The sequence below is a fragment of the Oncorhynchus nerka genome, linkage group LG24 (assembly GCF_034236695.1).
Source record: "Oncorhynchus nerka isolate Pitt River linkage group LG24, Oner_Uvic_2.0, whole genome shotgun sequence".
Lineage (NCBI taxonomy): Eukaryota > Metazoa > Chordata > Actinopteri > Salmoniformes > Salmonidae > Oncorhynchus > Oncorhynchus nerka.
In genome coordinates, this window is record NC_088419.1 from 57,171,578 (window position 1) to 57,198,282 (window position 26,705).

Genomic DNA, 26,705 nt, shown 5'->3' on the forward strand with positions numbered 1-26,705 from the left:
GCAAAGGCAGGCTGCTATTTTTGTTTTCCTAAAAACCTTATCTTGAATATCATACGGTTATCAAATTGAAATCAAGGGACAGGCTCATTGAGCCTCATTCATGTGTCTCCAAAGCAAAACAGACATTTTGGAGGTACGGTTATGTCATATGATGCCAGGGCAATAGTCTTCCCCTGGTGTTTCTTGTTATGCATTATTGAGGTTAGGATTGAAGGGTGAGGTGTTTGTCAGAGTGTGAGAGTCCGGTAGTGTATGTGTATACTGTATGTACACTACCAAAAATATGTGGAGAGATATATATATATATATATATATATATATATATATAGTTGCTCGTAAAACATTTCATTTTAAAATCATGGGCATTAATAAGGAGTTGGTCCCCCCTTGCTGCTATAAACAGCCTCCATTCTTCTGGGAAGGCTTTCCACTAGATTTTGTAACATTGCTGCAATGACTTGCCTCCATTCAGCCTAGGGCTGGGCAATATGGCCTAAAAGTCATATCTAACATTTTTCACATTTATGGGCGATCCAAAACATATCTTGATTTTTTTTTAAATGTTCTCTAAATAAGCTTTGCTGTACAATTAAAAGGTCAACTAAACTGCATTTAAAACAGTCAGAACAGTCAGAAATACATAATGAATTCAGAGCTTGTGTAATACCAAGACTGAATATGCCTTCCACAAGCACTACATTTGTTTAATCAAAAGTTGTACCTGCTTTTTTTTTGTTGCAATAATCACTGATCTGGCATTTGTTTTTATAAACATGCCCTTTTTGTAACAAATTTAACCAGAACGATGCACAATCACTGATGTAGCAGGCATTATAGAAAATTTAAACCAGTCTCAAACAATCTCTTAAGCACAAGCCCATGTGCTAGTGAGTCGCCAGCTAATATTTATATTTCAAGTTTAGCCAACTTGGATGTAGGTATAATTTCACCAGCTCGGAATTCAGCTAACAAGGTAAAACAGTTGAATTGTTATTATTGAGTGCAACCTTCTGTACGTCTCCAACTGTTTGAACAGCATGCTAGCCTGTCCACTTTGTTCAGATGTTGAAATCAAGTGCCCTACCTTATTTCTCAGAAAGAGTTGCCAATTCCTTTTATAAATTGTTTAATGCTTATTGCACATTTATAAAAACAGACTAAACAGCTAATATAACAATCGCAACAATTCTGCTAGCATTACGTGCAACCGTAATGTGCACGCGACAAACTGCCCATTCATTTTCCAGAATTAAAGATCATTGGTACATCTGTTTAGTAGTGCCTGCTCTGCTCGAAATTTGATGAGTTGAAAGGTTAACGTCTCTATTAAAGTCAAATGTTAATTTGTGTCCATATGACCGATTCGGTGGGACCAACCCTCAAATGCAAATAGCGAATTGAAACTGTTTGTCAGAGAGGAAGAAGTGCTCTCATCTTTGTTGTTGTGAGTGGTAGGGGGAGGGGCTTGGGAGAAAGAGGCAAAGCGAGAGGTTTCACTCACCAAAATAAGCCCAATGCATTTATTTTGAATCAAAGCCTTCCTGCCTTTAGGACAACGACTCCCAGTATTAGGGATGAGACATGAGCATCCCGTCATTATATGACCGTTTCAGGAAAATAGGCGAATGTCAAAGGAGAGCCATTTAAACTTTTTTTGACAGAAATGTCTACTGGAACACGTGAACTTTCATGCCATCTGTAAATATGAATAAAATTGTTAAATTATGAGTTTGGAGGGTTAAGCCACAGAAACAGCAACCTTCCCACTAGCCATGATTGGCTGAGATAGAGTGGGCTGGACATGTCGAGAGGGGAGTTCGGATCTGTCTGCCATATAGACGTCTATTTGAGCTGGTCAGTCTGTTGGTAATCCTGTCGAACGCATCTGTTTTTAATGTATCGTTTAGTGGAGCTGCATAAATGTTGCTCCCCACTTTCGGGAGGATCAAGTTTTGAAATCAGAGTATGATAGCTGAAGAGTTGGCGAAAACACCTGTCTCCGGATTACATCTTCAAACTAAGGGCAACCGTGGCATGGCATCCATGCATGACTATGCGTGTACGGGTAAGAGTCTAGCTAGCTCCATTCAGATATTACATGTTTCTAATTTTGACAGAAAGTGGTTTCATTTCAAGCTAAAGTGTACTGTTAGCTGGCTGGCTCCCTAGTTAGCGTCATGTGTATAAAGTTATTATTCATATCCCAGAACTGTTTGCTTTTCTAGTTAGAACCGAATGTTAGCTAGCTAATATTGAACCTGGGTGGTTATTCATTGAGGGTAGTAACATGATTTGGCACTATGATAGCTAACGTTAGGTGTGTGATCTTAGACGTTTACCTTGCCAGGTTCATTGTTTACCTAGCTAGATAACATCATGTCTTAAGCTCAAGTGTACCATACCCGTTGAATATGGTTGGTGACAGTAAAAGTCGGCAAAAAAGAGTGATGAAATTGTTGCCAGCAGAGCTGGTTCGGCTGTTTTCATGTTAAATCATCAGCCAGAAACGAGATGGGTTGAGCTAAAGCTTAAGAGGGTGTGAACGATGCTGAATGGGTGTAGACAAAAAGCTCTTCACTAGAAACCAAAACATTACACGGCTATTTTCTCAAAAGTGGGTTTACAAGTTTAATAACTTTTAAAGCAGAATTACTTTCCCATTGTTCCTCAAAAATGCAGTGTGATACCATTTTGTAGCTGAGGCTCTACTTTTATCCAATGTATAAAAGAACATTCAATTTTTTTCTACATAAGACCAAATCCAGATGGTGAGCCACATCTGATGTAAATGGGAAGGTGCACAGCAAAAAAGGAGGTAACGAGAAGACACCAAAAAGACATAAGAACAAGCGGAAATAAAATGTGATTAAAAACAGAAAATAAAGTAACTTGATTCTGTGATAAGGGCATTTGGAATATAGTGTAAAAACCTACATTTGAATGAATTTGATATAGCCCAGGCTTAATTCAGCAAAACAATAGCATTAGTGTGAGGTTGACATTGTAACGTTAAGATTTCCCTTCACTGGAACTAAGGGGCCTAGCCCGAACCATGAAGAAACAGCCCCAGACCATTATTCCTCTTCCACCAAATGTTAGTTGGCACTATGCATACAGGCATGTAGCATTCTACTGGCATCTGCCAAACCCAGAATTGTTTGTCAGACTGCCAGCTGGTGAAGAGTGATTCATCACTCCAAAGGCGGCATTTCCACGGCTCCAAAGTCCAATGGCGGAGAGCTTTACACAGATCCAGTCGACTTTTGGAATTGCGCTCTTAGGCTTGTGTGAGGCTGCTTGGCCCTGGAAACCCATTTCATAAAGCTCCGAACTAACAGTTAGTGTGCCGACGTTGCTTCCAGAGGCAGAGCAACCGAGCAAAGATGATTTTTATGTGCTACACGCTTCAGCACTCGACTGTCCCGTTGCGTGAGCTTGTGTGGCCTAACACTTCGCGGCTGAGTCGTTGCTGATCTTAGACGGTCCCACTTCACAATAATAGCACTTACAGCTGCCCGGGGCAGTTCTAGCAGGGGCAAAAAAAGACAAACTGACGTGTGGGAATGGTGGCATCTTGTGAAGGTGCACGTTGAAAGTCACTGAGCTCTTCAGTAAGGCCATTCTACTGCCAACGTTTCTATGGAGATTGCATGGCTGTGTGCTCAATTTTATACACCGGTCAGCAACAGGTGTGACTGAAATAGCTGAAACCACTCATTTGAAGGGGTATCCACATACGTTTGTTTGTTTATGCATGTACAGTTGAAGTCGGAAGTTTACATACACTTAGGTTAGAGTAATTAAACTCGTTTTTCAACCACTCCACTAATTTCTATTTAACAAACTATAGTTTTGGCAAGTCGGTTAGAACATCTACTTTGTGCATGATACTTTTTTCATGTCATTTTTCCAACAACGCAGATGTACCTGTGGATGTATTTCAAGGCCTACCTTCAAACTCAGTGCATCAATGCTTGACATCATGGGAAAATCAAAAGAAATCAGCCAAGACCTTAGAAAATACAATTGTAGACCTCCGCAAGTCTGGTTCATCCTTGGGAGCAATTTCCAAATGCCTGAAGGTACCACGTTCATCTGTACAAATAATAATACGCAAGTATAAACACCATGGGACCACGCAGCCGTCATACCGCTCAGGAAGGAGACGCGTTCTGTCTCAGAGATGAACGTACTTTGGTGCGAAAAGTGCAAATCAATCCCAGAACAGCAGCAAAGGACCTTGAAGATGCTGGAGTTAACGGGTACACAAACGGGTATATCCACAGTAAAGTGAGTCCTATATCGACATAACCTGAAACGCCACTCAGCAAGGAAGAAGCCACTGCTCCAAAACCGCCATAAAAAAGCCTGACTATGGTTTACAACTGCACATCAAATGAAAGTGTATTTGTCACGTGCGCCGAATACAACAGGTACATTCACCTTAGTGAAATGCTTACTTACAGGCTCTAACCAATAGTGCGAGAAAGTGTGTGTGTGTGTGTGTGTGTGTGTGTGTAGGTAAGTAAAGAAATAAAACAGTAAAAAAACATAAAAAAAAAAAAAAGAGTAGCAAGGCTATATACAGATACCAGTTAGTCAGGCTGATTGAGGCAGTATGTACATGTAGGTATCGTTAAAGTGACTATGCATATATGATGAACAGAGAGTAGCAGCAGCGTAAAAGAGGGATTGGGGGGCACACAATGCAAATAGTCTGGGTAACCATTAGGTTACCTGTTCAAGAGTCTTGTGGCTTGGGGGTAAAAACTGTTGAGAAGGGGACAAAGATGGTATTTTTTGGAGAAATGTCCTCTGGTCTGATGAAACAAAAACATAACTTTTTGGCCATAAAGGGGGAAGCTTGCAAGCCGAAGAACACCATCCCAACCGTGAAGCACGGGGGTGGCAGCATCATCTTGTGGGGGTGCCTAGCTGCAGGATAGACTGGTGCTTCTTCCCAAAATAGATTGCATCATGAGGCAGGAAAATTATGTGGATATATTGAAGCAACATTTCAAGACATCAGTCAGGAAGTTAAAGCTTGGTCGCAAATGGGTCTTCCAATTGGACAATGACCCAAAGCATACTTCCAAAGTTGTGGCAAAATAGTTTAAGGACAACAAAGTCAAAGTATTGGAGTGGCCATCACAAAGCCAAGTTAAACAATTTTAAGGCAATGCTACCAAATACTAATTGAGTGTTTGTAAACTTCTGACCCACTGGGAATGTTATGAAAGAAATAAAATCACTAATATTATTCTGACATTTCACATTCTTAAAATAAAATGGTGATCCTAACTGACCTAAAACAGGGAATATTTGCTAGGATTAAATGTCAGGAATTGTGAAAAACTGAGTTTAAATGTATTTGGATAAGATGTATGTAAACTTCCGACTTCAACTGTATGTATGCATGCATGCATGCATGCATGCATCTACGTACACTACTGTTCCCAATTTTGGGGTCACTTAGAAATGTCCTTGTTTTGGAACGAAAAGCAATTTTTTTGTCCATTAAAGTAACATCAAATTGATCAGAATTACAGTGTAGACGTTGTTAATGTTGCAAATGACTATTGTAGCTGGAAACAGCTGATTTATAATGGAATATCTACATAGGCGTACAGAGGACCATTATCAGCAACCATCACCCCTGTGTTTCAATAGCACATTGTGTTAGCTAATCCAAATGTATTATTTTAAAAGGGCTAATTGATCATTAGAAAACCCTTTTGCAATTATGTTAGCAGAGTTGAAAACTGTTTTACTGATTAAAGAAGCAATAAATCTGGCCATCTTTAAACTAGTTGAGGTTCTGGAGCATCAGCATTTGTGGGTTCGATTACAGGCTCAAAATGGCCAGAAACAAGGCACTTTCTTCTGGAACTCGTTAGGCTATTCCATGTGAGATAATGCCAAGAACCTGAAGATCTCTTACAAGGCGGTGTACTACACCCTTCACAGAAGAGCGCAAACTGGCTCTAACCAGAATAGAAAGAGAAGTGAGAGGGCCTGGAGCACAACTAAGCAAGAGGACAATTACATTAGTGTCTAGTTTGAGAAATGGCAGCGTCATTAAATTAAAATCCTCAACTGGCAGCTTCATTAAATAGTACCCTCATTAAATAGTACCCTTTTCTATTGCATTGCAAAGAAGGGTACCTATTGGCAGATTGGTAAAAAATAAATAAAAGCAGACATTGAATATCCCTTTGAGCATGGTGAAATTATCAATTGCACTTCGGATGCCCTATCAATGCACCCAGTTACTACAACAATACAGACGCCTTCCTAACTCAATTGCCAGAAAGGAAGAACACCGCTCAGGGATTTCACCACGAGGTCAATGGAGACTTTTAAAAAACAGTTTAATGGCTGTGATAGGATAAAACTGAGGATGGATCAACAACGTTGTAGTTACTCAACGATACTAAACTAATTGAGAGTGAAAAGGACACCTGTACAGAATAAAAATATTCCAAAACATGCATCCTGTTCGCAACAAGGCACTAAAGTAACACTCCTAAAAAATTGGCAAAGCAATTCACTTTTTCCCCTGAATACAAAGTGTTACGTTTGGGGCAAATCCAATACATCACGAGTATCATTCTCCATATTTTCAAGCATAGTGCTTGTAATCGGACTGGGGAGTTGGTCAAGATAAAAAAGAAATGGCATGGAGGTAAGCACAGGCAAAATACTAGAGGAAAACCTGGTTCAGTCTGCTTACCACCAGACACTGGGAGATTAATTTGTTTTGTAGCAGGACAATAATCTAAAACAAAAGGCCAAATCTACACTGGAGTTGCTTACCAAGAATACAGTGAACATTCCAGTTTTGACTTAAAGCTATGGCAAGACCTGAAAATGGTTGTATAGCAATGATCAACAACCAATTTGACAGAGCTTGAAGAATTTTGAAAAGAATAGGCACATTTCGGAAAGCTTTTAACTTACCCAGAAAGGCGTCTACAAAGTATAGACACAGGAGTGTGAATACTTAAGTATATCAGATATTTCTGTACTTCATTTTCAATACATTTGCTAACGTGTTTTGAGTTTGTCATTATGGGGTATTGTGCGTATATGGGTGAGAAAAAAAATCTATAAAATACATTTTGAATTCAGGCTGTAACCAAATGTGTAATAAGTCAAAGGATATGAATACTTTCTGAAGGGTATATGAGTAAGGAGTTTGGTACAGCGTGTGCAGCACCCGTCTACACCACACAGCTGGGCAGTACCAGGGAGCTGCAGGGCCTTCACTCCGAGGCCTTTGTGAGCACTTGGCAGGTGGCACACTGGGGTCAGAGGCTCTTCATTAAGTACATAGGCCCAGCCCAGCCGCTGTTAAACCGTCATTACTCTGATACAGGACAGGACGGACGTAAGCGGCATAGTGACTGTCTCTTTAACACATCACTGCTCTCCTATACCACACAGCTACTGGCGCTCTACGAGGAGATTCCCCAACATTCAACCCCATACAAATAAGCCAAGATGAGACGTGAAGTCACTCGCCTGTGTTGTTAGGGCTTCTCAGTCAACGAATGGGAGAGATTACTTTTCCATATGGGAATTAAGAACTGCCTGGCCTGACAAAGTGTGCATAATTGGAAAATGCAAATGAAGAGGTTACAGCCTAGTAAGGATGCTAAATATAAAACGGGGGGGGGGTGTCTCTTACTCTGTCATTTACACATTTCCAAGTCAGAATAAGCCTGTCCCGAATGTCTCCAGGGTGATTGATGGTGCATAACCTCCGCAAGAAAATATGAGGAAAGCAAGAGATTAAATTCCTCCATGCAAAAACTCTACCGAAAAACACCACGCTTTTAAGTGTTCCTCAAAAGTGCAATGAGAACAGCCATATTCCTAAGAGTGACAGAATAGAACCCGATGGCCAACAACCAACGCCCTGTTATAATACAGAAGCGTATTAATAACAAGCCTTCACAGGAAAAGGAGCAGGTAGCTTCTTAACACTGTCTAGACAGTGTCAGACGCAATGTTTAATCACAGTTTCTGCAGGCAGGAATAACCGACCGTGCAACATTTAAGGTAGGATGAAAGGAGTAAGTGGAAGCCGCAGCTCCTCCCTTTCAGAGAGTGACAGCGAGGCAGCAAAGAGAGAGAGAGACAGAGGTGAAAGATAAGACTGCTCAAACAAGATAGAGAGAAGGATAGACAGAGAGAGTGTGATATAGAGAGGTCTTACCTGAGGGAAGCCTCCGTTTCTGGGGAGGTTGAGGCAGGGGAAATCGTCATGGAACCCAGAATGGCTGAACATGTCGATGTGCATATCCGGCATGGTGTCATTCAAGTGGTATTGCCTGAAAAGGGTCAGAGGTAAGGCAGCTTAATTAGATGTACTGGGAAGGGGAGAGCAGAGGGAACTAGCTAGTCATTAAATGGGTGGGAACTTGTGCTTTTCTCTGTATATGGCCAAAGGGGTTTGGTTTTTGTTTATACAAAGGAAACGAGGACACAGGGTGGTTGGAAAACAACGGTCTCAAACTAGCCCAACAAAGACATAACTAAGAGCAATGATGGTTGGAGGATAAAGAAATAAAGTCAACAAAGAACACATGAACCCCGCAAACACAAGCGATAATTATCTTAATACGCATTAATAACCGATCTTGTGATGTTCTATCAGCAGTTTACACACCATAACACCTAAATTGTATTACCTCAAGTGAACACTAAAGCCTTTGGCCTGCCTCACAGCTGAACCACTTGAACGGAGAGTGAGTCCCGCCTGACGCTGCCACAGAGCACAACAAGGACTGTGACAATACCAGTATGGCAATATTTCTTCCATGGCAAAAATTAAAACAAAAAGCAGGCTAAACTCTTTGGTCCTTTAAAAACCTGCAGTATGTAAAATATTTTGCGATATAGCTTGGAAAATAACTAAATGCAACTCTGAATGTTTGCTTCAACATTAGGGCTGTTTTCCTAAAGAAGTTAAATCAATTAGTTTCCTTGCCACAATACAAATGAGTATCACAACAGTGGTATCATCAAGACCCTAATAACAACCAACTATGAAGGTAACAAAATCAGAGGGGAGCGCGAGAGGGATAGAGAGAAAGAACCTACCAGTCATCGGGTTCCATGATCCACGGAGGCCACGCTGACTGTACACTGACCATACTGCCTTCCTCCAGAGTAAGACTCGCACAGAAACCCACAGGCATCAACACAAACACACTGGAGGTGTACCGCGTCGACTTGCAACACACACACACACCAACAGACACAGCTGTGTCGAGTCACAGCTCTCTGAGCTCAGGGCTTCATGTGACTCCCCTCTGCACTTCAGGGAACGGAGAGGCACTCCACTCTTTCACTCGCTCTTCCGGGAATCACAACCTAGTTCAGTGGAAAAACACCCACTGACGGCTTTCTCAGGAACCTCTGCTGCCTGCGATATTTTCACTTTCTCACTGAGTCACAGCAGGCAGGGCAAGACGGTGCCCAAATGCACAGAAAGAAAGTAAAAGTATCGACCGCACAGCTCCCAGGCTCAAATCCTATGAGAGCTGATCTCTACATGAGGGATTGAGGGATGAAACTGTCCTCCAACACAGGACACAGATCAGCTGGAGGATAATTGAGGTTGTTATTTAAAGAACCGGCTCACATAGGAACGGAGATAAGCCACGGGGAGAGCTGCTGGTGGTTTTGTATAGCTAGAGCAAAGTTTGGTGTGAGGGTGTTTTAACAAGGAGATTCGGGGATTTGATCTGCACACAATAGTCAGTGTGGTAAATCCCTAAAAAGTATTGCAGATTTCCTAGGATCAGAATGAAGGGATTCCCGATCAGTGTGGATAAAAAACACCTGTACAGAAAGTGTTTATTAACGCGTTTATCTACTTTGAAGGGTCACCACCAGCCACCTAGCAAGGGTAACAGTGCAGCATCCTAAAGCTTCAAATAAAAAGTGGAAATCCTGAGCCTAACCCTGTAGCCTCTCCTGATATGACAGTGATATTGCTGCCTTGGCAGAATGTGTCAGTACTAGCAGCATTCCAATAACACAAAGCCAGTCGGCCCCGTGCCACAGTGCCTCACTGACTGCAAGGCTTTCCCGGAATATTTGCAACCCAGTTATGCAGCATCAAAAATCAATTTCTAATCTCTTATATTTCTGTAACTAAAAGGCTATTTTATTAAATCTATTGGACTGGTTAAAGCTGGTGTTACACAATCTAGTGTATGTAGGTCAGGCAGGCCAAACAGAAAGTAACCTGTCACTAATCACCTCTCACTTGATGCATAACTGTTATTGCAGTCTGGGGAGATAAGGCCAGTTAAGGTGACCACCGAGCTTATAACTTTGGTCAGGACAGTAGGACATGATAAACTAAAGTGTATAACATTCAGAGAGAGATCAAACCTGTATTGCTAGTCTAGAATAACAGGCTAGTTCGGACAACTATTGAATAAAAAGAACCGGACGTGTGTTTGATCATCAAACAGCAGGGAAATCAGCTCTAGGCAAATTCGCATTCCCAAGAACTTATAAAGAATACAAGCACAAAGGAAGGGCACTATTAGGGTTGCACATTTGGGGGAATATTCAGAGGTGGAAATTCTGTAAGAATTAATGGGAAAATATGCAAATTAATATTAATACAATTTAAATGTAGATATTTTTGCATTGATATATTTACCATATATGGAGACAAACAGAAACCTTTATAAGCAGACAATTGCAAATGATTAAATCCTTCCAATACAAAAAAAACAATTTAGTTACGAATTGAACATTAAATTAGTTGACTCTTCACATGGGATGATTTCACTGAACAACAAAAGGGAAAATTGAATGCTCTATCGCATCTCCCCAAAAATGTTTTCAACATACATCTGTTAAATGATAGTCTAGAAACTAAAGCTTTGGTTGTCTCCTCTCAGGCGTCCATTCTTCTCCCTAGACCTCCTCAATGTCCACCTTTTATTTATTTTTTTATTTCACCTTTATATAACCAGGTAGGCTAGTTGAGAACAGGTTCTCATTTGCAACTGCGACCTGGCCAAGATAAAGCATAGCAGAGTGATCAGACAACACAGAGTTACACATGGAGTAAACAATTAAACAAGTCAATAACACAGTAGAGAAAAAAAAAGGGGGGGTCTATATACAATGTGTGCAAAAGGCATGAGGAGGTAGGCAAATAATTACAATATTGCAGATTAACACTGGAGTGATAAATGATCAGATGATCATGTACAGGTAGAGATATTTGTGTGCAAAAGAGCAGAAAAGTAAATAAATAAAAACTGTGGGGATGAGGTAGGTGAAAATGGGTGGGCAATTTACCAATAGATTATGTACAGCTGCAGCGATCTGTTAGCTGCTCAGATAGCTGATGTTTGAAGTTGGTGAGGGAGATAAAAGTCTCCAACTTCAGCGATTTTTGCAATTCGTTCCAGTCACAGGCAGCAGAGTACTGGAACGAAAGGCGGCCGAATGAGGTGTTGGCTTTGGGGATGCTCAATGAGATACACCTGCTGGAGCGCGTGCTACGGATGGGTGTTGCCATCGTGACCAGTGAGCTGAGATAAGGCGGAGCTTTGCCTAGCATGGCCTTGTAGATGACCTGGAGCCAGTGGGTCTGGCGACGAATATGTAGCGAGGGCCAGCCGACTAGAGCATACAAGTCGCAGTGGTGGGTAGTATAAGGTGCTTTAGTGACAAAACAGATGGCACTGTGATAAACTGCATCCAGTTTGCTGAGAAGAGTGTTGGAAGCCATTTTGTAGATGACATCGCCGAAGTCGAGGATCGGTAGGATAGTCAGTTTTACTAGGGTAAGCTTGGCAGCGTGAGTGAAGGAGGCTTTGTTGCGGAATAGAAAGCCGACTCTTGATTTGATTTTCGATTGGAGATGTTTGATATGGGTCTGGAAGGAGAGTTTGCAGTCTCTTGAACATCAGTGTGAGACCTTATCTTCGCTGTCACTTTCCAACCTTGAGGATGGCTCGTTATCAAGCTCAAAAAGCCTCAAATTTGCCTGGATGGCCACCAATTTTTCAATTCTTGTATTGGCCAGCCTGTTGCGTGCTTGGTGTGTGTTCCCAAACAAGGATCGGTTGCGCTCTGAGGCAGCTGATGTTGGTGGGAGTTGGAGGATGACGGAGGCAACAGGGGAAAAAGCCTTGGATCCACAAAGTCCCTTCCACCAGGTGGCTGATGAGATATGTTTGGAATGACGGCCATATTGCATGTCCATCCCAAAGCCCTTGCTTGCTTGGAAGTGTACTTCCCCAGACTGCCAAGAACCTTTCCGTCATTCAGGCCAAGGTGGAACTGCTTGGAGCAACAGTGACGTGGGCAGGGCAGTATGGATTTCTTCCCTTACATCTGCAAGCAGAGTCTGAACATTAGACAGGATGGCATTGTCTCCCTCAATCCGTGCAAAGGCTACTGCTATTGGTTTCAGGAGTTTCAGGTTGATTACCACTCCCAAAATACATTATCCAGGAGGATCCTTTCGATGGGGCTATCTATATCGGCAGACTGTGATATGCCATTTTATGGAGAGACTCCATCTCCTCCGGGAGACTGTCAAACATGACAACACCACCCCAACAGGTGTTTCTGGGCAGTTTCAATGTGGTGCTCTTATGCTTCTATCTTTGTTTGGTGAGGTAGATTGTGGCTATAACTTGATGACCCTTCACATACCTAACAATCTCCTTGGCTCTTTTGTAGAGTATATCCATTGTTTTCAGTGCCATGATGTCCTTGAGGAGCAGATTCAATGCATGAGCAGCACAGCCAATGGGTGTGCTGTGAGGGTAGGACTCCTCCACTTTAGACCACGCAGTCTTCATGTTCGCAGCATTGTCTGTCACCAGTGCAAATACCTTCTGTGGTTCAAGGTCATTGATGACGGCCTTCAGCTCATCTGCAATGTAGAGAACGGTGTGTCTGTTGTCTCCGGTGTCTGTGCTCTTGTAGAATACTGGTTGAGGGGTGGAGATGATGTAGTTAATTATTCCTTGCCCACGAACATTCAACCACCCATCAGAGATGATTGCAATACAGCCTGCTTTCTCTATGATTTGCTTGACCTTCACTTGAATGTTGAACTCTGCATCCAGCAAATTAGTAGATAAAGCATGTCTGGTTGGAGGGGTGTATGCTGGGCGAAGAACATTCAGAAATCTCTTCCAATACACATTGCCTGTGAGCATCAGACGTGAACCAGTTGCATACACACCTCGAGCAAGACATTCATCAGCATGTCTCTGACTACGTTCCTCCATCGAATAAAAAAAACTGATTCCAGGAGGACCGTGAGCTGTTGCTATCGATAAGGTGTCCGATTCATAATTTTCACCTCGAATAGAAGTAGAGGGACTTTTATCAGAGGTTGTTTGGTGTTGGCGCTAAGGAAAATGTATGCACTTGGCCTGATGATTCTGCATCTTTGTTGCATTCTTCACATATGATTTGGCACAGTATTTGCAAAGGTACACAGCTTTTCCTTCTACAGTAGCTGCAGTGAAATGTCTCCACACATCAGATAGTGCCAGTGGCATTTTCCTGTAAAGATTCAAACTAAAATGAGTTTTTTTTGAACTAATACGATTCCATGTACAGATAAATAGTTAAGCAGTTAGATTAAACAACTCCTTTGTAAGATACATGTTTTAAAATGAAACAGGTCTGGAAACAGGTGAATCAACACTCAGCAGGCTCAACATTTACATTTAAGTCATTTAGCAGACGCTCTTATCCAGAGCGACTTACAAATTGGTGCTTTCACCTTATGACATCCAGTGGAAAGCAAGCTAAACCTCACATGGTAGCAAAAACTAACTAGCAGAAATTGTTAATAAGTTAGAAATTATTTAAACACACTTTGCTGTAGGCTACTATTTACTAGTTAACAAAAAATCATGTATGTCATATAAAATATATTCACCCCACCCAGTACTGTAATCAAAACTTACCAGAAAGCATGTAGTCCTTGGCTCAGACAGTGTAGTAGTGTGGGCTCAAAAGCATCTCATTTGTGTGCAAGATTTTGAGAATCAGCTGTACATGTGATGGAAGAATGCACTGTGCATGCAGAGGGTTGCAATTCCATTGAATTGGGGATAGTTTAACCAAAACACCTAGTGTATCCCACAAAAAAGGTTCACTGTTATAAGGTAACTTTTTTGATGAATTTAAGCTAAATTCACCGGAAAGTTTCCGACCCTTTGCAACACTAGGCACTATAAAACACGTGTGTGTGTGTGTTTGATGCTACATCAGGACCTTTCATTTAGACTTCCAGACAAACCTGCCCTTCATTTACCACCAAACTACCAGATCGCCACACAGTGTCCTGATCCTATGTCAGATTAACAGGCCGTGACAATCTAAATCTATCCACTCAGCATCTCAATAACATCCATAAATATTCACAAAGAATTTCCTCCATCCAAGACTACTGAGTCAGTGTGTGTTTTTGGTTCTACAACCCATGTGGGAACCATTAGTCCTCACAAGGATAGCAAAACAATGATAATTAGGACAAGTGGGTCACCACAAGGAAATACTATTTTAGGCTTAGGGGTTAGGTTTAGGGGTCAAATTTAGGATTGTTAAAGCAGGCAGGCCCGTTGCCCTAGTTCGTATATTTAGCTAGCAACCTCCATGGAAATTCGCTATTACTTGTAATAATTTTGTTAGCACTCTGGTAATAGACACATTGGGCTTTGTGTTTTTTTTGGCACCCACTTGTGTACTTAGCCAGTAATACCGTAAATCCCAGGATGAGAGGAGGACAGTATGAAAATTGATGCTGCTCAACCCTATTTTGCATTGTTAGTGTGCTGTTGGAGCTAGAAACATTACTATTTCACTTGCACCTGCAATTGCCACTGCAAAATATGTGTACGCGTCCAATAAGATTTGATTTTGACTACGTTTGGGCTGTATACCGTATCCCGGGGTTTTGGGAGAAAGTCACGGAATGGTATTTCACAGTTTTTTCTAATACGTTTTAGTATTTGTAGCTACTTTTTAAATACCTGTAGTCAATATGTTGGAACCTTGTGAGTCACTATTGTGACTATTGTGACGCATGGCACCAGGTGATCTAGTTATTAGGGATGCACCGATATGACATTTTTGACCGATATTCAATATTTTTCTTGCCAAAAATAGTTACCAATATTTAAGATTTTAGCAGCTTTTTAAGCATTCTAGTGCAGTTAAATAGTTGAAACGCGCACACACACTGACCCAAAATTTACTTTGTTTGCATTTAAGATTGTCCCCATTACAATTAAATCAAAACATATTTCTTTCACTTGTGCTGTGCTGTTTCATTTGTTCAGTCTCAACCAGGAATTCATCATACATGTCACGCAGTGAAGTTTCAGCTCTATCTGTCCGTGGCCTCTCTTCCTCGGTGCACACGGTCACTGTGTCCGTTTCCTTCTTGTTCAGCTGTGTAAACCCTGTTTCTTGTCTGCATCGAAGTAGCGGTCCTTGTACGTAGCATCGAGCATGGTGGTGACACAGTATAGGCTCAGAGAGAATGTCACCGCATCGCTTGTTCACAGCCTATAGTAGAGTACTTTTCCAAGTTAACCCGACGGGCGGTCTGTTGGCATTTTTGTTGAGCAGGCATTTCAATACCATGACAGAGGGTATCACGTCTGCTGCAGACACAGTTGATGAGTTTATTTCTCGAGTCAGTTATTCAAATGGAGTTCGGGGTGTGTTCCTGTTTCTTTCAAATGTATTCTCAAATGCCATTGAAATGGCAGCAGCGGTATGAGAACCAGCACATTCTTGAGCATGCAATACGGCTTTCCTCAGTACGAAATCCTCGTCGACCCATTGTGCTGTCAGACTCATTATGCTCATGGGGCTGACGTCGCTGGTTCAAATGTCAGCCGTGAAGCTAATAGCGGTGACGCCCATAGCAAGTAGCTCAGGGATGTCCGTTTCAACAGTAGTGTCACTCTGAAGGGCAACATCTGAAAAATAGCGCCTACTTGGTAGTGTGTATCGGCGCTCGACCAGTCTGCGAAAGCCAACATCATCCACAACAGAGCACGGTTGATTGTCAAAGGCAATGAATTCCATTATCTTGGTGTTAATGGATTTCCCCTTTGTGTTGTCTCGCTGAAAATGTCTTACTCTTTCAAATGACTGCTCGACTCCTTGACTGCTAGATCCACACAGAAGACATTGTGGGCTAGGTTAGGAATGCTGTGTTGCACGTGTAGCACTATTTTTTGTGGTGTCATCTACCTACATTATATAGGTATACACGTCAGCTTTGACATCGGTTTTGCACATTGACGTTAAGCTAGACATCGGGCCGATGTTGGCATTTTTAGCTAGTAGGGGTACGTACTTTGCCAGAGGGAGTGCCTTGGGGAGTCCAAAGAGTTGATCTTTTTTGTTTACAGTAACTAAAATGGAGTTGCTTCCACACAGTTTATTTGTGTCCTTTGGGACAGCGGGAGAGTCTTGGTTGAATTAGCCTCAGCCTCCCCCTCACATTTCTGTTCAGAGCAATTCACGTATGTGAATGAGTCGGTCTTAGCATTCTGTTAACTCGCCACATGCACACCTTTTTTTTTTTTTTTTTTTATCCTTGTGGTGACCAAACAATTGATTCCTATAAAAAAAAAAAAACTTCTTAGGGATAGCCCTCTTTTCAATTTTTGCCTAAAATGACATACCCAAATCTACCTGCCTGTAGCTCAAGCCCTGAAGCAAGGATATCCATATTATTGGTACCACTTGAAAGGAAACACTTTTGAAGTATGTGGAAATGTGAATTGAATGTAGGAGAATATAACACAATAGATCTGGTAGAAGAAAATACAAAGGGGGGGACACACCATCTTTGAAATGCAACAGAAAGGTCCCACATCACTCTGGTTGAAATTCCAATGGTGTCCACAAGATGGCAGCAGTGTATGTGCAAAGTTTCAGCAAACTACATGACATTGTGTGAAGTCACCCAGGTACATTTGGGCAAATCGTGAAGGAGTTTCACATTACATTTTTCTGCAAAAATACCGTCAAACCTGTATACTTGGACTTTGATTTCGCTTTTCCAGTATTAGTAGCCATATTGTAAGTACAACATTTGCACAAAAAAAAACAGTTTTCATAACTTCATAACTCCCCATATTCGTATAATTTTTGTCCAAAAGAAAAATACTTGTCACACAATGTTAGCAGGTGCATTTTGCGACAGATACAGGGTTTCCCGTAAAGCCCCGATTTACAGATACTCCCGTAAAGCCCAGCTCATTGACTATCTAGCTAGCTTTGTTTGACCCCGATTGGTGCTTATTTGACAAAGTTACGTTCGATCAAGTGAAGACCACATTTGGTGTCCTATAGGATATACTACACCCCTAATGATATAGTGAAGTTTGGTTACGTTCTAGGATCTCTGAGGATTAAATACAAATGTGATTTGACTGGTTGAAACAACGTTTAGGGTAAGATTTTCACAGATTCCTTTCTTTGCAAATTGAAGGAAAAATGTATTGTGCATGCTATATGTAAATTTTTTAGGATATGAAAAAGGATTTTATCTAACAAAAAGACACTTCATGTTATCTCTGGGACCCTTTTGGATGATACATTCTGAAATCTTGCTCTGATTTAAGTACACATTTCCCCTTCAGAGGTGAATTTACCAAACCTGTCGCGGTGAAAAAAGTGTTTTGTTGTTAGCTCTCCTCAAACAATAGCATGGCATTTCTTTGAAGTAATAGCTACTGTAAATTGGACAGTGCAGTTACATTAAGAATTTAAGCTTTCAGCCAATATAAGACACTTATATGTACCGACATTTGTTGTTTCTCTAAAATCTGCGATCGTTACACAAGGTACTGCATGATTTACAACTGCCTATCCCTACCCTTTAACGCACAATTCTTAATTTTTCACGCAGGAAAAACGCATAAGAAACATCTTGATGCTTTTCGTAAATGTAGATCTAAAATGCTTCTTACTGTATTTTCTTCTCGGCATCAGACTCATTTTGTGCTTCAGTTGCACATCACTCAGATGAGAATTCACAGGTGGGCACTCTATCAGAAAGCGTTTTGACAACTAGTGTAGCTACTTTTCTTCTGTACTTTTCTTGGTGTAGCCAGACTACTTTTCTCCAATAAAATGCCAGATTAACCTTAAGAAAAACATTAGGAAATGTAGTTGGCTACATTCTATATTAAACATAAATATGATGGCCATGCATAGTTTTCGCAAAAAAGACCTTGGTTTTTCATGTGTGGCTGCCAGCCAAATAGTGTTGTACTTCTGTTGTCATCTGATGAAAATGAAGCCATTTTCTGCCGAACGTGTCGCACTAATGTGTTTTCTGTTTAGGAAAATTATAGTTGCCTGTCGCTGATCATTCTAAAAAACTTTACTGACATTTTCAACCTCTCCCTGACAGTCTGTAAAGCCTACATGTTTCAAGCAGACCACCATAATACCTGTGCACAGGAACGCAAAGGTAACCTGTCGCCCCATAGCGAAAGGCTGGCCATGGCTCACATAAACACAATCATCCCAGGCACACTCTGTCACATACTGCCCCAACAGATCCACAATCTTGCCATTAAGGCCATGTACTCATAATCTCCACCTGGCACAGCCAGAAGAGGACTGGCCACCCCTCAAGAGCCGGGTTCTTTTCTAGGTTCCTTCCTAGGTTCCTGCCTTTCTAGGAGTTTTTCCTAGCCACCGTGCTTCTACATCTGCATTGCTTGCTGTTTGAGCTTTTAGGCTGTGTATAACCACTTTGTGACATCTGCTGATGTAAAAAGGGCATCATAAATACATTTTATTTCATAGATGACGCAATCTCTATTGCACTCCACGCTGTACTCTCCCACCTGGACAAGAGGAACGCCTATGTGAGAATGCTATTCATCGACTACAGCTCAGCTTTCAACACCATAGTGATGAGCTTGGATGGTACTAAGTTCAGGACCCTGGCACTGAACGATCCTGGACTTGCTTAGTCCCCTCCTGTACTCTCGGTTCATCCACGACTGTGACTATAGGGAGGTCAGTGACCTGGCAGGGAGGTGCCCGGACAACCACCTCTCCCTCAACGTCAGCAAGACAAAGGATCTGATCGTGGACTACAGGAAACTGGGCTGAGCACGCCCCCATCCACATCTTGGCCGCAGAGCAATCTGGGATGATGTATAGAAAATTGTGTTTGGAGTGAACAGTGGAGGAAGTAGTTAGAAAAGCTCACGAGTTTATTCTCTATTATAGACTATTATATATTTTATTTGAGTGTATTGAGCGCTGGCCTGTACAGGTCCGGACTGATGCACTCATCTTTTTGTATGCTTTTTTTACACTTTTTACACAGCTCTTCACGGAACACACCGCCTTACTGGACTTTTTAAACGTTAAGCTAGCGCTGCTAGCTGTGGCTAGCCTGCTTTGTTTTTGGCAATATGCCAACCGTCAGCTATCCAATGGATATCAACAGCAACCATTGACTGTCCAATGCTACCACTGAAATGTTCACTAACCAGAGAGACAGAGTAGAAGTCAGAACAGTGTTATGTCTGTAAAAAGTGCCTTTGGTCTGACTGGCTGATTTAAGATATCGGGCGGCTGCAGGACGTTCGCCGGTGAGCTGAAGCAGAGCCTCAATGAGTTCATCAATGTAGCTAAAGCCCAGGCTAAAGATATTTAGAAGCTGAACATCTCTCGCCCAGGGTGGTGGAGAGTTGTGCGATGTAGCTCTCCCTCACTTCTTGAAGCAGGTGGCTTGTTCAACTAGAGACTGGGCAGAGGTGGTTAGGTGAAAGGGCCCAAAGGTGCTGCAACCGGGCAGTTCATTACTACCTTGGAGGATCCACTCTACCTGGCAAACAACTTTGCACCGCTAGAAGTTGACTGTCCACCCCCAGGAATCCGCTCTGGTCCTAGAGACCCCGATGCCATGTAAGTGATATCCAACATTAAACAACAGTCCCTTTACTCATGTCCACTCATCTAGCCCGCCTTCAGCTGGCAGCTAAAACTGAGTGCTAACATTGAAACGGTAGTTAAAAGTAATGGGATATCAGTCCTTGCCCCGAAACAGGTCTTGGGTCATGTACTAATGAACATCCTCCTTCGAGACATAGACCAAATGGCACAGTTCTAAGCAATTTTGTATGTATACCATTTCAAGCAAACCCCGCGGCTATTTCACATAGAGGGTTACCTACTGATCATAGCACATTTGTGTTCGAGACTCCCTTTGATCTGAAATCCCGCAGCTGGGACCTTGGACTTATTCATGTAAATGTCAGAAGCTAGATTTTTTGAAAATTGATCTTACTGTAAGTCAGGCTTCTCAAACTAACATGGACATTTAGATAATTACTGAGACTTGGTTAAATGTGCTAGACTGATGTGTCTCTGAATGGATATAATGTTTATAGGTCTGACAAAGGTGAGGGTGTTGCCATATTCATAAAGAACAACTTGAATGTTGCTGTGTGTATTACCACCTGTCCCCAATGCACAATTGACGTCAGTGGGAGTTTATCACCGTCCCTCAGCACTCCCAATTGCTCTTAACAAATTGTCTGACTTGCTGTCTAAATATGCTAAATCTGAATTATTATTATTGGGTGATCATAACTTGGATTGGTTGATGCCAGTATCAGACAGACAAATTTATTTGGACTGATCCAAATTTAACTCAAACCAACCCCAAGTTAAAACACCATTAAAAACCTACTCTTTTGGATATCCTGACAAACGCCCCCCATTAGTATAAAGCATATGGAATCTTTGCTAACGAGCTCAGTGACCATTATCTCATTGCCTATATTAGAGATAATAAGCTACCTAAATTGTGTCCACGCATTTTTACTATGATACATTTTAGAACTTTCAATGAGAAACCTTTCTAACGATGATTCAGATCAGGCCTTTAAATATATTTTACCTCTCTGTTTCACACTGTTGCAGATAAGAATGCCCCGTATAAAGAGATTAAGGCTTAAGGACAGATCTAGCCCATGGTTCGCATATGAATGGTCTGAACGATTTCGTGAAGGAAACTTAGTTTGGGCTAAGGCTAGATGAACTGATTCTACCTCTGACTGGCAGTCCTTCAGACATTTGAGAAATATGTCTTACCCTGGATAGAAAAGCAAAGTCTAAATACTTCTTGAATTGTGTATCTGAGAGTGGTAGCTATCCAGACAAATTTCAGAAAATTGTAAATTCTTTAGAAGAAGAAAAAAACGCAGCCACTTCACTGCCCCAGCAGGTTTGACAGCCTCTGGTTCCTTAACAGACAATGATTTCTGAAAATACATAAAGTTCCACTAGAGTTCTTGATTCACCTCTAAACAGATAGCAGAGATACCAGGCACTCACTTTTTCTTTTCTTAATTTGAACAAATGTATGTAAATTAGGTATTAATTGCCTTGTAAAAAAACAGGAGGCGATTTGCTTGATCCCTTTCTACTGCAGCTTTCTGCCCGCATCATTGTAGAACCTTTGATCCACATGCTTTATTAAACGATTGCTTCTGGTGCTATCCTAAGATCTGGAAGGTGGCGCATATGTCCTCACCCTTCACAAATGTTAATTAGCACCCAATTTCTGAACTATCTTGCCTGGCAAAAATGTTAGAATCACTGGCAAACTCTCTGCTAATAATATTTTTACTTCAAATTATATTCTTAATTTGTACCAGTCTGATTGTAGACCTTAACATAGCACCGTTTCAGCAGCTACACTTGGCTTAAATTATACATTCAATTGCTTAAAACATAGGTCTATAAATATGGCAGCACAGTGATTCTTATCTGAGAAATAATGTCTCAATGTGTTTGTGTCCATATGACCGTTCTGTTGGACCACCCCTCTCAAATGCAAATAACGAGTTGAAACTGCTTGTTGTCAGAGGAAGAAGTGATCTTTCATCTTTGTTGTGAGTGGCAGGGGCTTAGTATATGATTGGGAAGGTGAAAACAGCACAGAAGCAGTGAAGTCGACGAGATAGAGGCATGTGGAATTTTGCTCTAAAACATACATTCTAATTAATCCAATTATTTCAATATATCACCCAGCCCTATAGTAGCTTACTTGAATAAAGAACCTGTGGGGGAAAAATGCGAAAAAGATTAGATTGAAGAAACTTGAGACCACTACCAGTGAACTGAATGCTGACTAAACTGCAAACATCATTTGTGGAATGCTTTCAAGGAAAAATCACCCTTAGAGCAAGTAGGAGTGAAAGCAATTGATTACATACGGAGTCTCTTCGCCATGTGCAATGGGGGCAAACTGAATGGAGAAAATGCTGTAGAAGCACTGAACTCATTAACCTTACCCTGTTTAACCAGGGGAATCATCTCTGTGTACAGAACTGGTCAAGCCAAGGCCTTTTAGGGGACACAATTGCCAGTGTGCGCACAATGGAGGTTTGGGGTTAGGTGTTCGTGTGTGTGTTTGTCTGAGAGGTGGGGGTTAGGTAGCAGTGTGAGGCCAGGGAAGGGCCCGCTGCCAGATGTAGAGATAACATCCATCCTTCGCAGCGAGGGCGACGCCAGCCAGCCAGTCAGGCAGCCCTCCACAGGAAATTAAGGAGATTTAATAAAAGGAACTAAAGGCCACCCCCAGATTTTAAGACAGTCAAATGCAAAACAGGACAAGCTGCTAAATATTACACTCAATACGCATTGGTACTTTGACTGGGACTTTATTGTTAGGGACACTTTTGAATAATTTGACAGCTGCCTTGTTAATTTGGGTTTAATAAGTCCTGTGTAACAGGGTAAACGATATCCCTTACTACTACAAAAACAAAGTGCACATATGGAGTTCTACGTCAGACACAGTCATGGCCAAGTAGAGGTATTATTAACCTTTGCTAAGAGATTACATGCATTGAGACACTCATGTGATCTCACATGTGTCAGTGTGTGACAGAAAGGGTTACACACATCACATGTAAAACAGCAGAGGGGAGGGTAAGGTACGAGAGGTGATTGGTTACTTACTGGTTTTCAGATTGCATAGGGCAGTGTGCGCTGTAGCCTCCAGACTGCTGTGAGAATGATCCCCAGGAAGCAGAAGGATACATAGAACTCTGAAACAGAGAAGATAAAAGGTTCATTAGTTAACTATGCCTAAGAAGACTCAAACACTATATGTGACTAGACATCATAGGGTCATAAACGCTTTGCATATATATTGTCAAATTACTTTGTCAGGAATCATATGAAAGTCCTCTGCATTCATTAAGTTTAAACCTCTGTGACATGGTGTACCATTTTCCCACAAATTACATTACTGAATATAGCGCTTTTATTTTCACCAGTGCATTTCACAGAGTGCCATCGGGAAAACAACCAGAGTGCTATTGGGCAAACCATTTACCATGTCTTTGTTCCTCTGGGTCTGAGAAAATAGATCATGCCAGCATCTCCTGAAGAGAGACAGATGATGCCTTGCACTAGTTAATACCTGAACCTGTATCAGGCCCTGCATCAGTCGAGATAACTGTCACCACAAAGACGTCACTGTACCAACCAAAATGGCAAACGGTCTAACACATGACAGCCATTTCTTGTGTTCCAGGTTCTGGTTTTTAACGTGTCCTAAACCACCATGACAATATTTTGTTAGTATCCCCATTAGCTGTTGCGAATGCAGCAGCTACTCGTCCTGGGGTCCCCACAAAACATGAAACATTACATAATACATTCATTGACAAGAAAAGCACAAGGACGGAACAAATAACCTACATATCAATATCTAGGCCAAATAGGAGAGGAGCGTTGTGAGGTGCTGCTTTATCGGTTTCTTGAAACCAGGTTTTTGTTCATTTGAGCAATATCAGATGGGAGTTCCAAGGAATAACGTCTTTATATAATACTGTAGCCTTTCTTGAATTTGTTCTGGATTTGGGGACTGTGAAAAGTCCCCTGGTGGCATGTCTGGTGTGTGTCAGAGCTGTGTGTAAGTTGACTATGCAAACAAATTGGAATTTATCACATTAATGTTACTTGTAAAAAATAAGCGATGCAGTCAAGTCTCTCCAACTTGTAGCAAAGAGAGACTGACGTGCATAGTATTTACAGTGCATTTTGAAAGTATTCAGATCACTAGACTATTTAAACATTTAGTTACGTTTCAGCCTTATTTTGAAATTGATTAAACCTACACACAATACCCCATAATGACAAAGCAAAAACAGGTTTTTAGAACGTCCGGGCTCTGGCTGGGCCACTCAAGGACATTGAGACTTGTCCCGAAGTCACTCCTGCATTTTCTTGGCTATGTGCTTAGGGTCGTTGTCCTGTTGGAAGGTGAACCTTTGCCCCAATCTGAGGTCCTGAGCAGGTTTTCACCAAGGATCTCTACTCCGTTCATCTTTCCCCTCAATCCTGACTAGTCTCCCAGTCCCTGCCGCTGAAAAACATCCCCACAGCATGATGCTGCCACCACCATACTTCACTGTAGGGATGGTAACAGGTTTCCTCCAGACATGACGCTTGGCATTCAGGCCAAATAGTTCAATCTTGGTTTCATCAGACAAGAGAATCTTGTTCAGGTGTCTTTTGGCAAACTCCAAGCAGGCAGTCATGTGCCTTTTACTGAAAAGTGGCAACCCTCTGGGCACTCTACCATAAAAGGCCTGATTGGTGGAGTGCTGCACAGATGGTTGTCCTTCTGGAAGGTTGTCCCATTTCCACAGAGGAACTCTGGAGCTGTCAGAGTGACCATCGGGTTCTTGGTCACCTCACCTCACTGACCAAAGACCTTCTCTCACCCGACTGCTCAGTTTGGCCAGCTCTAGGAGAAGTCTTGGTGGTTCTAAACTTCTTCAATTTAAGAATGATGGAGGCCACTGTGGTCTTGGGGACCTTCAATGCTGCAGAATTAATTTTGTACCATTCCCCAGATCGGTGACTCGACACAGCCCTGTCTCGGAGCTCTACAGAAAATTCCATGGCTTGGTTTTTGCTCTGACAACTGTGTGACCTTTTATAGACAGATGTGTGCCTTTCCAAATCATATCCAATCAATTGAATTTACCACAGGTGGACTCCAATCAAGTTGTAGAAACATCAAGGATGATCAATGGAAACAGGGTGCACCTGAGCTCAATTCCGAGTCTCATAGCAAAGGGTTTGAATACTTATGTAAATGTGTTTGTTTCTTTAATATATATTGGGGGAAAAAAATCAGAAAATCTGTTTTCACTTTGTCATCATGGGGTATTGTGTGTTTTTATTTTATTTTAATCAATTTTAGAATAAAGCTGTAACATAACAAAATGTGGAAAAGGGGGTGAGGTCGGAATACTTTCTGAATGCATTGTATATTAAGCCCTCTGATATTGTATATTAAGCCCTCCTATATTAAGCCTATATTATGGAGCCACATTTGCTGGAATAATATTGGCACACTGTGCAGCCATTTATTATTAGCATATTATGTTGCCACATTTTCCTGGAACTTTTGAGATTACCAAATAGGTGGATGTGTATACGTGTTGTGTGTGTGTGTGGGTGCGTACGTGCACATGACGTACCTCCATATTGGAAGAGGCCACTTCGAACATGCTGCTGTCCAGCTGCGGCCCCTCTGGGTGCAGGTAGTTCTCCCCGTCCATGGCCAGTGAGGGTGACGGGAGTGTGGGCATCAGGCTGCAGGCTGACACATGACCCCTGACCTTCACTTACGTATGCTGGCTGTGTCCTACAGCGCTCCTACTAATGCCCAGCACATTCCATCACCTGGAGAGAGTGAGACATGGGGTTCAAGTCAAATTATTCATATTCTAATGGCAGTTTTTACACAGAAGCATGTCAATGTGTTTTTCTCACAGTAGTATGGTCAGAAACTGTATAATTGCCTAAAACCTCTTGCAGTTTTGAATCAACAGCATACACCAGGTTTTTGCAACTTTGAAAGGGTGGAGGCCACAAAAGATCTGAACTCATCACAGGTGTCACAGTGGCTCGAGGGTCTGCGTACCCACATCCATACCCACACATGCAGTAAGAGACTGGCTCTAGCCTTTTGGGGGCCCTAAGTGAAATTCCAAGCTCTAGTTTGTATTTTCCTGCAATACCGCACATTTGGAATGGGACGGAGAGAAATGTTTGTACGTTTTTAATACGATATCTGACAGACTACCAAAATCCATGGGGACCCACCGGTCGGTAATTCGACCATGATTATGACAAATTTAGATAGTATTATTTAGTATTTTATTGGGATCCCCAATTAGCTGTTGCCAAGGCAGTGACCACTCTTCCTGGGGTCTAAACTGGTAACAAAACAAATAAAATAACTAACACTACATAATATCCTGCCTCACGCTTCAGAAATAGGTAATGGCTCCTGCAATATGAGCCGTTCCATGGCGGGTGAATGGCCACCCACTTACATAGCACAATACAGCGCAAATTACAATACAAAAATATATATAAATAATGGCTGCCTCTTCACAGTCCCAGTTGTGCCATAGTGTTATTTTAATCTGTTTTTATTGTTGGCTTGAGTTACCTGGGGTGGCAGAGTATTCTATGTAGCCATGGCTCTATTTTCTTGGTGACGGGGGGCAGTATTTTCACGTCTGGATGAAATGCATGGCCAAATTCAACTGCCTGCTACTCATCTCCAGAAGATAAGATATGCATATTATTAGTAG

At 41.7% G+C, this 26,705-nt stretch overlaps 1 protein-coding gene across 4 annotated transcripts in view; it reads right to left on the reverse strand.

Moving 5' to 3' along the window:
* LOC115108266 (protein strawberry notch homolog 2-like) overlaps nt 1-26,705 on the reverse strand; it is a 118,235-nt gene that overhangs the window by 56,805 nt on the left and 34,725 nt on the right. For 3 of the 4 annotated variants that reach the window (XM_065008994.1, XM_065008992.1, XM_065008993.1), the window contains exons 2-4: nt 25,581-25,785; nt 23,041-23,129; nt 8,222-8,336 (exon numbers count right to left, since the gene is read on the reverse strand). In XM_065008994.1, coding sequence (XP_064865066.1) covers nt 8,222-8,336; nt 23,041-23,129; nt 25,581-25,691 — 315 coding nt within the window. In that variant the 5' untranslated portion in view covers nt 25,692-25,785. Of the gene's footprint in view, nt 1-8,221; nt 8,337-9,108; nt 9,274-23,040; nt 23,130-25,580; nt 25,786-26,705 lie in introns of those variants that run through there. The other variant, XM_065008995.1, reaches the window with a different exon arrangement.